The sequence below is a fragment of the Urocampus carinirostris genome, chromosome 5 (genome assembly GCF_059441175.1).
Source record: "Urocampus carinirostris isolate Australia breed hairy pipefish chromosome 5, RoL_Ucar_1.0, whole genome shotgun sequence".
In the NCBI taxonomy this organism is placed as follows: Eukaryota; Metazoa; Chordata; class Actinopteri; order Syngnathiformes; family Syngnathidae; genus Urocampus; species Urocampus carinirostris.
In genome coordinates this window covers 18,915,001-18,934,121 of record NC_142353.1, presented here as the reverse complement: position 1 = coordinate 18,934,121, position 19,121 = coordinate 18,915,001, and the positions used below count along the sequence as shown (strand labels likewise).

Genomic DNA, 19,121 nt, shown 5'->3' with positions numbered 1-19,121 from the left:
ATACGTATCTTGCGACTTATTTGGGGGATTCTGCTAATTGTATTGCACTTCTTACCATTACATTGTTATTATAACTTAGGCCGGTCTTTAAGCATTATGTTGTAAGTAATTTTGCAAATTTATTCTAACAGTCATTTATCCTTTTTTTCTCTTTAAAGTCTATATTACGAGTTTACCCTGAAGTAACATGTTTTATCTTGTTGTATACAATGTTTCGCTATGTTTATTTCAATGACAAAAAAGACAGTTTTATTCTATTCTAAACAATGGTGTTAAACTATTAAGAGACTGGTCGGAGCTGAGTCCTTCTGATTTAGCTAAGTATAAACCAACCTGTATTTAAATTGTTATCCTTTTCAACCAGTGACATACAAAAAAGCCTCTCACTGATACAGGGAGGTAATATAAACGTGTTGCAAATAGCAGCTGAAAACACAGAAGACGAAAATGCAGACGAGATTGAGATGAGAAGAACAGAAAGCAAATCAAAGACAGATGCCAAATGGGATTCAAGTCAGTGGATGGTGACTGACGTCTCTCATTACGCTGGGACGTAAGACGCAGGCACATTATCCTGCTGAGGCTTGCCATCATGTCTACATCGCACCGCTTCGATAGAGCAGGTGACACAAGAATGACAAACAATGACAACACTATTGCGACAAACAACACTTAGAGGACCTATTGTGAATATTTGACTTTTTTAATTGCACACATAAACAGAGCTGGGTCTCTAGAGTGCCTAGCCACCTATCAAAAGAGAAAAAAAAACAAAAAAAAAAGACTCAATCTTCAATCAGTCCGTTTCAGAATATTTTGAACACGCCTGCATTTCAGCCCCCTGTGGTGTTATGCAAAAGGTCTTGGGGGTTAGGTTATTGTGTGTTTGTTTTTCTTTCATTCATAGATTTTGAGCTCTTTTCAAGCTCTTTTTTGAAAGCTCTAGACGTACAATCCAGAAAAAATGTGTAATTTTAATTGGTAAATCCATGGTTCGTTACTCTTCAAAATCATTTTTTTTAAGGGGGAGCGTGGAGGGGACGGGGGGGTTGGATCTCGGCTTCTTGGGAGTTTGTCTTTCTATCATTTATATCTGTATGAATACATCATTAGATTATTCATATTAAACAGAAATGATTTTTACATTTATTTGCATTAACAAGTGTATTATTATTTACATATTTGCACATGTGTAATGTTAGGACAATAATGAGTACAGACGCTCCCTTACTTACGACCATTCGACTTATGTAAAACGTTAGATACAAACTTTTTTTCGGGATGTCGAAAAATATCTGGACATCGCTGTAAATTATATTTTGTATTGCGTGCACCTTTTTCCGAGGACAGGACATTACTGTAGTGCTTCTTTCCGCCGCTACTGGCGTGTGGCATTGTTTGAGTTCACCTAGCATCCGCCCAAAGGTGAAAAAATCCGCCTTCTCTTCCTAATTCGTATGTAAACATCTCTCCTTTGCATAGTCGTTATCCCACCGCTGCCACCAATGTAGCGTGTCGTTTTGTGTGGGTAATGGATTGCTCATCATTCATTAAAAATTACTCAGAAATACTTAAGGTCTCTTTGTAAACACACCGAACTCTCACCAAAACTAAACTCTCACGACATTTGTCGCCCTACTGACGTCATTCATGTGCACCTCACATTCTACGCGTAGACTATCGCCAGCGCGTTAAGAACTTTGACATTTTTATTGTTTGATATCTCGCGCATCCACTCAATATGGTTGGTATAAATTGTAAAGGAGAGGCGAGCCGTTTCTTTTGAATTGAAAGTGGCATAAGAAAGCTTGATGCAGTTGGGAAAATAGTCGGAACACTTTTTTTCGGCCACTTTTTACCACGGAGGAGGAAGTGGCCCAACTCTTGAAGCCCATCTTCCACAAATTAGCTAAACCTTTTATTTATCTTTACAGAGCATAATATTTTATGAAATGTTTATTTTTTTAGTACAAAGCAATACAGGTTATTTATACAAGCCGTAAACATACAAAATATATCACTGAAGCAACTTACGAACAAATTCAACTCACGAACGATCTTTCGTAAGTCGGCAGCGTCTGTACATAGTATTAAAACAGAGTACCATCATTTACTAATCTAATCAATCTACAATAAAATAATACACTATAACAGCTAGATTGGAGACATAATCACGTAATGTGACAACAGTCTGACGAGTCCAAAGCTTCAACATCAACAGCATGTTTAAAAGCCAGAATGCATGACGGCAGTGGGGTGTGACGTGCCCACAGTATCATTTTAATTTGCACATCTGTCATTGCTAATGCTCATTGTTGATGCTGGAAGGTCCATAATTTCGAGAAACATATGTTGCAATCTTAGAGAAGTTTTTTGGGGGGGAGTCCTTTGATTTTGCACGCAGAAAATTGCAAGGTACAGTCTTCTTGTCCTACAACAGCCCGGGTTTGTAAGAGTGGGATTACTACCAGATTGGCCTGTCAACACCCCAGACCTGTCTTCTGGTAAAAAAGAAAATGCTGGCTCACTATATATAAAGCACAAAATGTGATAGAAGGAAGGAGGTCCTCAAAAATTACAGTCTTAAGTTCCCAATTGCTTATTGGGTGTTTATAAAAGTAATATACCAGTTAGTAAACATTAATCTGCCCCAAATCCAGGGAATATTTCACAAAACCATTTTTTTTTAAATGCAAATGTATTTCTGAACATTGAAATATGATGTGTTTGGTTAGTGCTCCATTTCACATTGGCTAAACATGTTTTTTGAAAGAGAATTTGATTTATGTTGTATCAAACATCTTCATTGCATCGCTCTTAATGTTTGTAGCTCAAAAAAAGGTTGAAGACCCCTGCAGCATATTGATTGTAATATTAAAATGCACGTCACCTTTAAAGCATCAGAATGTCGATCTTAAAACAGTAAGGAAAATGATGTACTTCTTAATAGCTGGACCCAATACTTGACACTCAAAGTTTTCATGATCTTATAATAAGACTGGCTATTGATACCATGCTGTGTATAATTAATGGCAAGCATTCAAATCATTACTGTGTTCATTAATTATTTCATCTTCTTTTCCAGGCTTTTGATTCTCTTCACCCACCAAGTTGTTCTTTAGTTTAAAATAAACGATTTGAAGTATTAACAGAACACGCAATATTTTGAGTTTAGTTTTAATCTAAAAATCTCCAAATCCATGCATCAAAGCCAATTATTCTCTAACGCGTACGCTTGAAAAAAGTCAAAACATCCTCAATGCTTTAATAATTTAGTTTAAAACTCAAAGGAAGTGTGCTTATGGTAGATTTATCAGAGCATATTTTAAATATTTCAACGTCAGGTGCCGTTCATCCATGAACATTCTTATGATAGTCAACTGCAGATGGGTGGAGGCCTCTTTTTACCAAAAAATGAAGAAAAAAGGCAAGGCGGAGGAAGGCAGTTAGCGATATGGGCTCAATTGCATGGCATCGTAGAGAAATTATAATTGTTATTAAAAACTTAATTTAACCTAAAACAATCCAATTGATACCTCTACTACAGTGTGTATGCTTTGTCATTCTCTAAGCTCTAATTCATGCAATTCAGTCACAGGATGCAGTATAACGATAACATTAGTGATTCCTTCTTAAACGGGATTAGCGAAAATACCTTTACAAATACTTTCAAAGAAGAATTTGGAGTGCTGGCGGATTTGGTGATCCGTGTTTGCTGATGTGAACAATAAAGAGGCATCCCCCATATTATAGACATTAACACTTTCTATGTGGTGGTGTTCTTTCCTTAGTGAAAAAATACATCAATTTGGACAGGTACTTGTCAAAAGTGAATACAAATGCTGTGACTAATTGAAGATGGCCACAATTTGGCTTGTTGAAACTAATGTCAAAAAAGAATTATGGACTTCTTTTGTCATCTGTGCTCATTCGCAACAATCTCCCTCACATCACAATAATGTAAATAAAAAGTGTTGGAGCAATGTTTCATCTGATATAAAGATGACAAATTTAAACTTGTCATGAAAGCAGTCCGCACACATGTATTCATACCAGTTCATTCTGCAGCCGGAGAATCAGCTCATCTTTCTCCTTCAGTTGCTGCAGCAACGCCTCCTCCCTGCTCCAGTCCTGAACAAAGGGAACATGGCACAATGTTGCATATTACTTTATAAAAATAAACACTGCAGTCATCAACCTTATAAAACTGAACGTTTGTGAGCATTTTTCTCATTCTTGGATAGTTATGAATAATTGCATTGCAATAACATATAACATTGAAACGGCGCAATAATAATGACGGGGATTTTACTTTTATGTAGTATATGACAAGCATGGTGCTCTTCAGATGCTCTCTGATTTAGATAGTATCGTGAATGTTTCCATTATTGAAGTTGAATCTAAACTTTAGTTATAACTTAAAATTCTAAATTAAAGCATGATTTGTTGACATCGGAGTGTTTTTACTACAATCATCTAGTAAAGGCAAATGGAAGGCCTGTTCGTATGTCAAAAGTTTCGATTGCAACAAAAATAATGTTAGTGTTGGATCATGAAAAAAGTCCGTCAGCATTGTCAAGTTAAAATGAAACTGGTATATCACATGCAATTCAACATACATACAAGCCACATATAGTCTGGGATAACACACTAACTTTATACTGCAAAGAGAGTAAAGGGTTTTTCCCAAATAAAAAATGGATGTAGACAAATGAACTCGTTCTCAATCAGCACCTCAGTGCTTCTGTGTATATGCGTTTAGTGAGTTTGTCCTGGGCCACCAATATCTATGCCTGTATTTTTTTTTTTTTCCCCCTTTGGTTTGATTTATGACGTGTTCCCTCAAGCTCGTCATAGAGCACACCGTCTTTCTGTGAACTGGACAGCAAACAAACGTTTTTAAATTGGTGGGTTTTAAGCTCTTTTACGGTTGGTTGCTGTTATACGCTTTTCATTTGAACGTTTTAACTCATCAGCCGTTTTAGTAAATTCTCAAAATGTTTATTATCCACATACTGTATTCAGTTATAATGTTTTTACCGTATTTACCAAGTGATGGATTAGGATCTGTTCTTTCTGTTCTCTTTTTATTTTATTTTTTTATCTACAGGACAAAAGGTTGGTTGCACAAATGAAGCAGTTTTGTAACATGTAATCTCAAACTGTGTTGTTAACAAAAATGGTGTAGGGTGCCATTTATTAATGGTTGTGCAACAATAAAAAAAAATTCAAGTTTGAAATTTACATTGCAGCATAAGAAACAGTTCCATAACCATCCTGGTTAAGAAAAAGGTAGTTCACAAATTCACTTGTCAATGGCAGTGAATGAGTCAAATGTTGTGTTTACAAAAATGAAAAGGAAGACAAACATTTCCCTTAATTCACTCCAAACTATTCAAGTAAAACTAGGCCACAAATGCATAATTATGAACAGTAAAAGCTTACACTATTCATATTTTTTTCCAGTGCAAAAAAATTTGTTTGTTTTCTCATGTACTCTGTAAACTAACAATTTTTGGGGCAAAGATGACAATGCTAGTTTCCAGTATATAATAATTCAATACAGTGGAACCTCTGTTTTCGAACGCCTCTCAGTTCGGACAAATCGGAGTCCGACCAAAAATTTCGAGAAATTCTTGCTTCGCTGTTCAGTCAAAAAATCGGAGTTCGAACGCCGGTAATGCGTAAGTGCGTACGCTAGGGTGCGATGCTGAGCGGCGTACGGGTGTAGATCGCTTTTCGTGACCAACTGTTATCGCGTGCGGACGTGCTTCGTTTTGCATTTGCTTTTAATATAGGTGTACAAAGTGTTTTAGCCCCTAATTATGCCTGTCATGAGTCACTTTAGTCACTACAGAAAATCATTTGCAGGAACAGCCAATATATGGAAAAGGGTGTGAATTACAGTCCAGGAAATATGTTAAGCAAACTGTAAAGTGCAACTGTTAAAACGACAATCAACATTGCTGCTCTAAAGATTTTTGGTGCATAATGGTGAGTCTCTCTACTGTGCCAGAAAGTAAGTCAAGTCATGTTTATTTGTATAGCCCTTAATCCCAAAGAGTCACAAAGGGCTGCACAGACCACAGATTATTGCAAACCACATACTATTACACAATCCCCTGATCTAAAACCTACATGAGGGCAAGGAAAAACTCAAAAGCCTCAACATGAGGAAAATGAAGACACCTTGAGAAGGGACCGCACATGAGGTAATCCCCCTTCCAGGATGACCAGGCTGCAATGTATGTTGTAATAACAATTAATACACAGATATTGTCGACAGGAACTAAGTTATACATAAGCTATAGAATAGAAGTGTGTTTTAAGCCTAGATTTAAACAGTTCCACGGAGGTTGCAGATCGAATCTCAGGGGGCAGAGCATTCCACAAAATGGGGCTGCAGACCGGAACATAGGGGAAAACTAAATCTGAAAGATATTAGGTAGCAAGTCCATGCATGATTTGGTATAAGACCAACATAACCTTAAAATCACATCTTAAGCTAACAGGGAGCCAATACAGGTTAGTTAAAATCGGGGTAGTGTGATCAAACTTTCTTGTCTTATCTTTTGAAACTTGTTTGAAACTGTTGTCTCAGGCAGGTAAGCCTGAGCTGACTTATTGGAAGTTGTAAGATGATGATGAAAACTGACTCGAAAGCCTACCAGATGAAAAACATGAGCTCACAACAAAAAAAAAGGATTGGTTACGAAGTTAGAGAGGCAAGTTTGAGAAAAGCCGACAGGTGGTCAGGTGGTCATATATATTTAAGGAGAGAAAATGGACAAGAAAATGAAAGAGGAAAAAAGACACGGTAAGGGGTCAAGATGAAATAAAGGACAGATGGAGGGCTGGAAAAGACACAGGGGGGCTGCGGCTGAATATGTTGGTATCTAAGGGATCCATGGGGAGTCATTAATTTGAATCGACGGGCAGAAAAGTCATGGATATAACTTAAACACGGCACCGCTAATCATCCTAAAAAACAACTAATCTCTCTCGTCTCATCCATGTAATAATTTGTCGGTTAATGGGTCACACTTAATGAGTAATGTTGTACCCGAAAGCTAAAGCAAAAACAAAACAATTTGTTACATTATCATTACTCCTCTGCTTAGTATACATGGTGCTAATTTAGGAGTGGCTAAAAAAAATATTTATGGATAGTTGATTTGAATGACCGCTAAAGTATGTATGTCCAATACAATGGCAGGATTTCTATTTTGATGGCCTTTTTGTTGCTTTCAATTGAATGACAGCATAACAAAACATAGAAGAGCTGTCTGGAATTTGGACACATAGAAACAAAAACAAAAAATCCTGGCACTAGTATGACGTCACTCTTGAACACCCCCCCTAACCCCACCTACCTAATGTGTTCAGTCCCGAACAGCTTTGCTAAAAGATAAAAGCAACTCATTTGGGTATTGTTACCACATACTTAATAGAGAAAATAGTTAACTTTAATTTTTTTAAGAACACCCCAAACGACGCAACCCATCTTTAATTTGACTCTTACACTGGTTTAATTTGGGTGATAATCATGTAAATAAATACTAGAAATCCATGTTTTCAAAAAAACAAAATCTTGAAATTAGCTTAAAACAGAAGGGTATCCTAATCAAACAGATAATACCACACAATAACTCAAATATCAGGTTAGATTTTTTTCAATCGTGAAAGTGGAGAATTAGAATCTATTTCTAAAATAATGTGATTGGAACTGCCTCAGCTGGCGGCTGAGAGGTAGAATCTGATCAGAATCAACACAGTGCAGCCACTTAATGTGATTTTGTCCCACAATTGAAGGCACTCCATGCTCGCAATCAGCAGCCTGCTGAAAATGCCGTGAAGATGATTTGCATACCACAGGTTAGCAGAAATGATTCGATTCGTTTACATTTTTTAGGAGGTACATGCTGCCAGTTTGATATCACAGTCATAATGTGCATGGGACGCCGTTTCTTTGGAAGCTGCTGGCCTAAAACTTTACCAGGGAATCTTTTACTACCCGATCCCCCAAAAATCACTCAACTGTCTTTAGAGCTGATACGTACTTTTTTTTTTATTTTATTTTTTTTATCTTACATCTCAAACAAAAGCCTAACATTGCTTTGCAACAATTTATTCTTTGAACACAAACTAACTGGACAAACTATCCACAGTACAGTCCTAAAGCTGAATGATTTAGCGGACGCAATATAAGCACTGGCACAGTTTCTGAGCTCTTTGAACTCCTTCCTGGAGCAGTTGCGTCCTTTCCTTCATACAATGGCTCGATTGACTCACTCATGAATGAGTTCGATACCACCCTGACTAGTGTCCTGGATTCAATAGTGCCCATAAAGCTAAAATCACGTCCTAAAAGACGCACGCCTTGGTTTACTGATGAAACTAGAACCCTTAAACAAGAATGCAGGAAATTGGAAAGAAAATGGCGCGCTACCAAGATTGAGGTTTTCCATCAAACCTGGTGTGACAGCTTGTTACAGTATAAAGCGGCCCTTGCCTCTGCAAAATCGGCCTACCTTTCGAAGGTGATTGCGTCTCAAAAGAACAATCCCAAAGCCCTTTTTGACACTGTAGCATCTCTTACAAGGCAACAGACTATCGCAGATAGTTCGACGCACTCTGCTCATGACTTAATGGTCTTCTTTACTAAGAAGATTCAATGCAGACAGGAAGAAATTGCTAAAGAAATTATTAATACCACACATATTAAAGGGCTGAAATCTACAGATGCACGACAGGGTGGCTGTCCTGGGAAATTGTCCGGTTTTAGTGAACTGTCACTTGATGATCTCAAACAGGTGGTGAATGCGGCCAAACCGACAACTTGCCAGTTCGACCCGCTCCCAGGTTCACTTATTAAAAGTCTTTTTGGCGTCCTTGGACCTTCAGTTCTAAATATTATAAACATATCACTCTCCTCAGGTGTAGTTCCAGCAGCTTTTAAGTCCGCCGTTATTAAACCCACACTGAAACGACCCAACCTTGATCCAGAAATCTTAAGTAATTATAGACCTGTGTCAAACCTACCTTTCCCCTCTAAAGTACTTGAAAAAGTAGTGGCACGGCAGCTGAATGTTTTCATATCCGAGAATAACCTTTTTGAATCCATGCAATCACTCTGAGACAGCTCTGATCAAGGTAACAAATGATCTCCTACTGGCAATGGATTCTGGCGCGTCATCACTTTTGCTGCTGCTGGATCTTAGGGGCCGGTCACACAGCCGTTTGTTTGTTCTACCTTCTTTATTAATTATCCATTATCGATCATTTCATAATACGCCACAAAGCTTAGGAGCCGGGACTCTTACTTTCAGCCAAAAGGCCAAGTTAAGATCCTAGCATTAAAGCCTTGCTGCGACCATTGAGAATGCACTGAAAGATTTATTCAAAATGAAGAGAAACTACGCTGACGGTGATCCATGTTCACCCCCTTGACGTCTCGAGCACAACTGACGTGTGCTCGGCATTCGCGCTGTTTATACGCGGAGAAAGGCGTTTGACCGTCACACGCGTAACACGCTAATTTCACGTAATAACACCGCGATACAGGCGCAGAACATGCTATTACCATGCTCCACCCACGATTACCCGCTGAAATTTCCCGTCCTACCCATGTGTAACCACGCCCTGGCCGCGGCCAGAGCACGTCGTTCCGCGTAATTTCCGCGTCATTTCCTCGTGTTGACCACGTGTGCGGCACGCGGTTTAACACGTGCTCAAAATTTTGAGCAGCTCAAAAGTTTTGAGCGCGGCCAACCACGTGAAAATTTCCGACCGCGAGTAAAGCACTGCTCTATGTCGTCTATATGGCGGTCTCAAAACGTCCAACAGCGCCCAACAGCATCTGCTTCACGGCCAGAAATATCTGGCCGTGGTTCAGCCTCAATACTTTCGTGAAAGGCGGTGTACCCGCGCTCTGAAGAATTGAGCAGCGCCAAACATTTTCGCACTGCCACCCGCGCGCGAATTACCGACCTCGTGTGAAGCACCGCTGTATCTCGTCTGAATGGCGATCTCAATGCGTCCAATAGCGTCCGCCTCAAAGGCAGAAATTTCTGTCCGTGATTCAGCCGCAAATGTCTGTGTGACCGGCCCCTAAGTGCTGCTTTTGACACAGTGCACCACAATTTCCTACTAGAACGGTTGGAAAAATGGATTGGTCTCTCAGGAACCGTCCTCTCGTGGTTCAGATCCTACCTTTCAGATAGGACGCACTGTGTTAAATATGGTGAAATGACATCTGAGCCCTTTAATGTTACATGCGGTGTTCCGCAAGGTTCAGTGCTTGGCCCCCTTCTTTTCAGCATTTACATGCTTCCATTAGGTGATATTATTCGCCAGACATGGGACCAAGTCACACATGTGCAAGTCTCAAGTAAGTCTCAAGTCTTCACCTTCAAGTCCCAAGTAAGTCCCAAGTATTTTTTTCTTGGGCAAGTCAAGTCACAAGTCAAGTCCCGAGTCTTAGATTGCCAAGTCCAAGTCAAGTCACAAGTCATAAAAACAGCGACTCGAGTCGACTCGAGTCCAAGTCACTAAGTCTCAAGTCCCCATGTCTGTTATTCGCAAGTACAATATCAGCTTCCACTGCTACGCAGACGACACTCAACTATATCTTCCGTTGGAGGAATCTCCCACACTAAACTGTGGAAATTTGGAGGCCTGCCTCATTGAGATAAAAGAGTGGATGTCACTCAATTTCTTGCGTCTTAACTCTGAAAAGACCGAAATGTTAGTCATTGGTCCATCTAAATGCCGTGACTTATTCTCAAAAACTGCTGTGAACATTGACAAATGTCACATCACACAGAGTGACTCAGTTAAAAATTTAGGTGTCATATTTGACCCTGATCTATCCTTTGAAATGCATGTAAAGAAAATTACTAGAACTGCTTTCTTCCATCTTCGTAACATTGCTAAAATCCGTTCAATACTGTCTCAGTCTGATGTGGAAATTATAATTCAGGCATTTGTTACCTCCCGTCTCGATTACTGTAATGCACTACTCTCTGGTCTCCCGAAGTCTAGAATCAAGTCTCTTCAGCTGGTACAAAATGCCGCAGCGAGGCTTTTAACTAGGACAAAAAAGTACGATCACATAACACCGATTTTGGCTAACCTGCATTGGCTCCCAGTTAGCCATAGATGTGACTTCAAGGTTCTCTTAGTATTGTACAAAATCATACATGGACTTGCTCCCTCTTATCTTTCAGATCTGATTTGCCCCTATGTCCCGGTCCGAAGCCTACGATCTGAGAGTGCCGGTCTTCTGGTGATCCCAAGAGCAAAGAAGTGTTCTGCTGGTTCGAGAGCGTTCTCCATCCGGGCACCGGTGCTGTGGAATGCTCTTCCCCCTGAGATCCGATCTGCAACCTCAGTGGAAATGTTTAAATCTAAACTTAAAACTCACTTCTACTCCATAGCATATGAATAACCTACTCTTCTCGTCGGCTGAAAAATAGTCTGTGTAATATAGTGTAATAATCTGTGAAGCCCTTTGAGACTCTTCGTGATTTAGGGCTATACAAATAAAGATGACTTGACTTGACTAACACATTTTCTAATATCAATTAAGTAAAATATAAATTAATGTTGCCATATACCAAAAACTGTTGGCGGATTCAAGTAGCCCAAAGTGAGTTCAGATGACTGCTGAACTAGTCCTTTATAGGGTCACATATACATGGCAGTTTGAAAGTTTTAGGGCACATTGTCTTTATCCGGTCTTACTCCTGCTTATAGCTGAACAATGAAAATAAAAGTGCAAAACCTCAGCAATGACAGTTTCATTTTTTTTTTTCCAAAGCAAGATGCATATCTGATGGTCCAGACTGACTGATTTGTGCCTGTTAAACAAACAGATAAGGCAGCAAGGCGGCGCAGTGGTTAGCGCATGTGCGGCACAGTTCATGTCTTGGGAACCTCCTGCGTGGGTTCAAATCCAGCTCCAGACGTCCTGTGCGGAGTTTGTATGTTCTCCCTGTGCTTGCGTGGGTTTCCTCCGGGCACTCCGGTTTCCTCCCACATTCCAAAAACATGCATTTTAGGTGAATTGGCCGGTCCAAATTGTGTGAATGAGCGAGTGAGTTGTCTGTCCCAGTGTGCCCTGCGATTGGCTGGCAACCAGTTCAGGGTGTCCCCTGCCCACTGCCCGATGATTGCTGGGATGGGCTCCAGCACCCCCGCGACCCTACTGAGGATAAGCGGTGTAGCTAATGAGATGAGATGAGAAACAAACAGATAAATAATATCTCAAGGTGTCTCGCCATCTTGTCTTCATCTTTTGTGTTTAAAATTAAAGACGTTTTTTTATGAATAATTGATTTGCAAAATCATTTTTCACATTTTTTATTATACATTTTTATTGCACAGCAGCAGCTCCTATCATGTTAAATAACAGAGGGGGGGGAACAAACTTCAAACTATTGTCTCAGTCATTATGTGGCAGTTGATGCGTTGTATAGCACATAGTTGCTGTTTTTGTATTATTAAACATCAATAGGGCAAAGGGTTTTGCAAAATATTACCTCTGCAAATGTCATACCTTTATTTTCAAGTGCCCCTTGTACACAAACTACAACCTTCTAAAAAAAAGTGTAAAGTAATAAATTAAACTTTTCAGGCAAATGTGCTGGCTTATTAGAATGCGGAGCAATGTTAGTAATGTCAAAATTGAATTAGAATAAATCCCCATTAGCTGAACTGCAAATACCAAGAAAACTATACAACACATTGAACATCAACGCCATTTACTGTACTGTCTTCATGTCTTGTCTGTTTTCTATGTGCAATAAAATTCAATTTATGTATGACACCATAAGGTTTATTCGTCAAGGTTTCATTTAATTCTATTATACAACCCCTGGCAAAAAGTATGGAATCATCAGTCTTATACAAGTACTCGACATTTTATTCTGTAGAACAAACTCGGATAAAAAGCATGAAAAAAGAATTACGTTTTTTCAAAGTGCAACTCCTTGGCACTCAGAAAAACTAAAAAAAAAAAAAAAAAGAATAAAACAAAACTTTGTAGTAGTCAGTAAATGCTACTTTAATAGACCAAACACAGGGGGGAAAAGTGGAATCACTCTATTCAGAGGAAAAAATATGGAATCATAAAAGACAGACAAAGAAATAGCAATCAAAACATATCACTAATATCTAGTTGCACCACCAATGGCTTTTATGACAGCTTGCAGTCTCTGATGCATGGACTTGATGAATGACAAACAGTATTCTAAATCAATCTGGTGCCAACTCTCTTTGATTGCAGTTGCCGGTTCACTTTGCAGGGTGGAGCCTTGGTCTAGACACATTTTTTAAATTTCCACCACAGGTTTTCATCTGGGTTGAGATCTGGGCTATTTGCAGGCCATGATATTGACTGGAGGCGTCTTTCTCAAAGGAATGCTTTCACAGTTTTTTCTTTACGGCATGATGCATTGTCATCTTGGAAAACAATTTCATCCTCCTCAAACATTGTTTTATTGAAAGAATAAGAAAGCTCTCAAAAAGGCCAATTTAAACCTGTGCATTTATTGCAGATTTGACCACAGCCATTTCCTTAGTGCATTTGCCTGACATGCAATCCTATATCATTGAGGACTGTGGGAATTTGGATGTTTTCTTTAGGCAGTCCTCTTTGTAAATATTACCAAAACAGCACCAAGCATCATTACCTTGTCCAATGTAGGTTAGTGACTCATCACTGAAGATAACTTTGATCCAGTCATCCACAGTCAATGATTGCCTCTCCTTAGCCCATTGCAGTCTTGTTCTTTTGTGTTTAAGCGTCAACCATGGTTTCCGTTTAGCTTTCCTCTATTAAAATACCATTTCCTTAAGGCGATTTGGCACACATCTGTCACATACATTGCCTCCAATTACTCTCATGTTCTCTTCATTTGTCTTGTTATGCATTTTTTGTTTTCAGGACATATGGCCTTCCTTGGCCTACCAGTACGGTTGACTTTATGAACTTTCCCATGTTGTTTGTACTTCGTCCAAATCTTCGATACAGCTGACTGTGAACAGCCCACATCTTAGGCAACCATAGGAGTAGAGTTACCAACTTCAAGAAGTTTGACAATCCTGTCTTTGGTCTCAAGAGACATCTCTTTGTTGGATCCATGATTTTTGCCAATCTACTTAGTCCAGGAACCCTCCGAGGTGTGTTAACTGCTGAGTAACGAGTAGACTTAATCTAAGCCAGGTGCCCAATTAAGCAAAGAAAATTGACTGAGTGTGTCCTTATTTTCTACTCAAAATGGATTGATTCCAAAAAATTCCTCAGAATTGAATGATTCCATATGTATTTCCCAGAACTTTCTCTATAAAAGTAACATTTGCTGACCATTTTAATGTTTTTTTCTTATTTTAGGGTTTCTGAATCTCAATATGTTGCACTTTGGAATGTTTGTGATCTAAGTTTTTTCTACAGAATAAAATTTCTGAGTGAGGGCTTGCCCAAAACTGATGATTCCATACTTTTTGCAAGGGGTTTTAAGTCTATGTCAGCACAATACAGCACATTACTGTTGACTCCTATTTGTCTTGTACAGAAATGGGTGGCAGAAATACTTTTGTGGTTTTCCGGTAAATAGAACAGGAAACAAATTCCAGTCAGTAAAAACAACAGATCTAATTGGAGTTGGAAATGAAATAAATTTATAGTCAATTTTAAGATTGTACAATTCATTATAAGGTGTACTCTTCAATAGGGACTGCATCCTAGGTAACTGCGACATTGTATTATAGGTCTAATTTTGAATACTGTCACAGTGATTAATTCTATCTATAAAAAGATGTTCCCTGTGTGCTTTGAAACGAAAGGTGAATGTACATTGATACAATTTAAATCGCCTGAGCCGTCCTACAGGCTCCTCTAAATACACACCATGATAGGCCGCTTTTTAACGTAATAAAATGGTGGAACTAGGGCGAAAAAAAAAACTGGGACACGGTCTGACACTGCCGCCTCTCAGGTGGCTCGCTGAGATTTTGCTTCGACAGAAAATAGCTGGACAAATTTTCCATTTCTCACGCCTCCACCGATCGAAGCTTGTCTTCCGTGATGCGCTTTCAATTTCACCACTTTGGTTAGTTGGACCCGGTTAAAACAATGTCCTGTATTTGGCGTTTCGAGGTGTTTCATCACACCCGCTCCGACTAAATCCATCAGACTCACGAAGGACAAAGCTTCAAATACATTCTGTGATACTACCCCAGTCATTTCTCGGGCAAATGAATCCCATTTGGATGCTTGAAATTGCTTGCAAAATGTTTGTCCATGGCCTCACTGTTAATAGTAAAGCATTTTAAAAAATGATTTTCGTGGTAAAATACTTTACTGTGTGTATGGTTCATGAAGATTACATTAGAGTTAAGATTGAGTCTAAAAAAATCTAGCCCAAATTGACGCAGGGCGTCGGGTATTGAAGCCCGTCGCCAGCCTGAGCCCAACCAATTACCTTTATTTGCAGGACCAAGCCCCAAGCAAACACGAAATTCCATAACAAACTAAAGCTTGTGTAGTGTAATAAAATCTAAGGTTATTAAGACTATTTAAACATTTACATCTTAAATTTCTGTGTCTGCAAAGGTTACAATAATTGACAATTTTCCATCATTGAGGGATCTTTTTTCAAGAGTTAATGGGAAAAGTTTTAAGTGCGTCCGTCATTTGGTCCATAAACCACAGCAGCAGTACGTCCTTAAGAATCTAGCAGAGCACTTTAAGAAAGAGAGGCAGAGAGACAAGAGGAAAATGACAGACGATTAAATGTGTTTTGTTTGTTTGTTTGTTTTTTAGTTTAGTAACCACACATTGTTTCAGTATAAACCTTTATAAACATATATGTATTTTCTAAAAAGTCAGCGAGAGGGATGCCGAGCTGGAGCCGAACACAATGATTGACATTTGGGTCGTGCTCAGGCTAAAGTGTGTAATGTACATATTGTTTTATATCAACAGTGACAAAAGTCAAATCAAGTTTTGTTTTTGTTTTTTTTTGGTTGAGGTCACTAATTATTCACGATCCCATTTTTTCTTGCATTAACATGCATCAGCAAAATCTCAAGTTTAGTCTCAACTAGAGAGGAACATCTAAAGCAGACAAGCTCAGTAAATACTATATGTGCTGCATGGAAGGTCTTGTCTCAGGTCAAAAGTTTAATTATTTCATTCATTAATGTACCGTAGTTTGCCACAGAGAAATGGCCAGATGTCCTCTATCCTAGGCATTTATTTTTAAGTTGGAAAGTGTAATGCCATATGTTTAGGGACATTACCAATACCCATGTCTTGAGAAGTCGTTGATACAGATACCAGGTTTTTTAATAGAGATTTTATTATAATTTCAAGCACATCACATGTGTATTTGATCATGTTAGGCCCCAACGTTGATGCTATGTACATTTACATTTGTTCACAAAACTTATGATAATCAACATTACTCAAAAAGTTGAGTACATTCCCAAACATGGGCTCCAACCAGGCCCCAACCAGAACAAGGACAGATTTGTCCCCCCCAAAACACCAATGGAAACGTTCATAGTAAGCTCAGACATGGATTCAAATTTTCAAGAATTGAGAAGAAAGAAACAGAAATCTGATAAGAGAAAAAAACTGAGTGCAAATATGACAATTAAAATAAACAAGCATCCACCAATCACCACCTACAAGACAAACAATAAACATGATAACCAGCAGCTCCGGTTCTTTGGCCACCATTTATCACCTACTGTGAAAAATGATTTTGCAAATCAACCTCCCCCCAGATTTGCATATCGGGATCACACACACACACAGTGCATTCAGGAGTCGTTCCCGAATGTTCGGCAGATCCAAAAGCTATATTTCCGTCTGCGAGGGGGGATCAACTCTGTTCAACATGTATATCAGTTGACCGGAACCATCTGAATTATCACCCGCTCCCCAGTAGTACCAGGCTCTGTCCCGATAGAACATTGCGAGGAAGAACCACACACTCGTCTCCATCCAGAAGATGACAAAAAGGAACCATATGGACGTGAAAAGTAATTCAAACATCATCCTGGAACTCAAACTCGATCTTCTTTAGATGGCATTCCTTCCACTCAAACTCGTTTCACATTATGAACATGTACTGATAACATTAGTACATGTAAGTGCCTTCCGAATGCCATCTTGCCAAATCCAGATATAATATTAGTAATTAATAACGCTTTTATTCAAAGGCCTTTCATGTTCATTAAGGCCCGGTCACACAGCCTTTCGCGGGCGTATCGAGGCTGAATCACGGCCAGAAATGTCTGCCCGTGAAGCAGACGCTGTTGGACACTTTTGAGATCGCGATACAGACGAGATACAGCCGTGCTTTACACACGGTAAGAAATTCACACGCGGATGGCCGCGTGAAAAAGTTTTGCTCAAAACTTTAGACCACAGGTAACCGCGGGCGGCACAGCAATGCAGCCGCGGTTACCAGCGATAAGGACGCGGAACAGTCGCCGGAAGGATGCGGAACAGTCGCCGGTCAATTTTGCACATTTTCCACCGCGGGCAAAGGGAAAAAAAAAAATCGCTAAATTTTACTCGCGATACAGACGCAAAAGGCTGTGTGACCGGGCCTTTAGATGGCAGATGGCAACAAGTACCAATACCTAAAAAAGGCTGGCATCAGCACCGATCCCAATATCAGGTATTGTTACTCGCCCATTCCAAGTAACAACATTTTTTTATCTGTTATTTCAAACATTTTTTTGCATGATTTAACACTAAATAATGGTAGGGTTATTTCCCCTTAAATTGATGTTTTGCTAAATCTGTTTTTAAAATCAATTTAAACTCCAAAATTAATTATTTTAATATGTATTTTTACTAATTATTTATGAGAACATTTCACTTTGAAAGGAGGCCTGTTATTGTAGTTTGTTGTTGGTATTTTTTTTAGTTTGAAATGTATTTGTAATTTGATAAATGTAGCTTTAATATACACTTTTGGTGCAACTTAGGACACATCATCAGTGTTGATATCTGATGATGTGTCTCAAGTTGCACTAAATAGATTGTTGATATATATATACAGTACATGCAAAATGAATGAATAAAGAAATCTGAAAAATCCCTTGGATTTAGGAAATTTTTAAGGATTAATAACTTGCACGGATAATTGTGTAGTGTGCAGTACATACCAGGAACTATTCCATTATTTCATTTGTGATCAAAACATTTTTCACTTAACATGAAGCGTTGTACTGGTGCACGCAAGGCAGTTTTTGGTAAACAGTTTTGAAGCCAGGAGGAAACAAGCAACGTACTTCATTGATTGTGGTGAAGGAGATAAACAAAATAATATCTTTGTTAACGTCCAAGCTGGTTGTGTCAAAACGCCAGGTTTTCAGCTTTTACGTGTCTCGAGTTATATTTACAGATTACTACGATTAGTCCAAAAACTATGTTTCAATTGAAATATTGGCTGCATATAAACTTACCCACTGTCGTGAGCGACCTTCATGTGTTGGCAATTTCTATGACAATTAATGAAACTTGCTGATGAAAAAAACAACAATAAAGAATAATCTTCAATAGATACAAACAAAAGCAAAAATATTTCTATTCAAAGTCAGCAAAATGATCATACCAAAGGGTAACTTCTAAAAGATGTGTAGATCAACAAGCAACAAAGGGACTAATTCTCATCAAATATGACAATACTATATGCTATTTTTTTATGGCCCTGAATCGTGTTCAATGACAAACTTAACTGCTAATATACTGTAGATAACTAGACTTAGCGGTCATCTTCAAAGTCACGTTTTAATCACAAAAGAATGTGTGTGTGTATATAATATACATATTTTATATACACACACACACACACACACATACATATATACACACACACACACATACACACACACACACACATATACACACACACACACATATATACACACAAACACATATATACACACACACACACACACACACACACACACACACATACATATATACACACATATATATATACACACACATATATATATACACACACATATATATATACACACACATATATACACACATATATATATATATATATATATATATATATATATATATA

General features: G+C 38.6%; 1 protein-coding gene across 2 annotated transcripts in view; it reads right to left on the bottom strand.

The window, feature by feature from the left end:
- Positions 1-19,121, bottom strand: part of ccser1 (coiled-coil serine-rich protein 1) — a 191,597-nt gene that overhangs the window by 103,549 nt on the left and 68,927 nt on the right. For both annotated transcript variants that reach the window (XM_088336087.1, XM_088336088.1), the window contains exon 9: positions 4,054-4,131. In XM_088336087.1, coding sequence (XP_088192213.1) covers positions 4,054-4,131 — 78 coding nt within the window. The remainder of the gene's footprint in view (positions 1-4,053; positions 4,132-19,121) is intronic.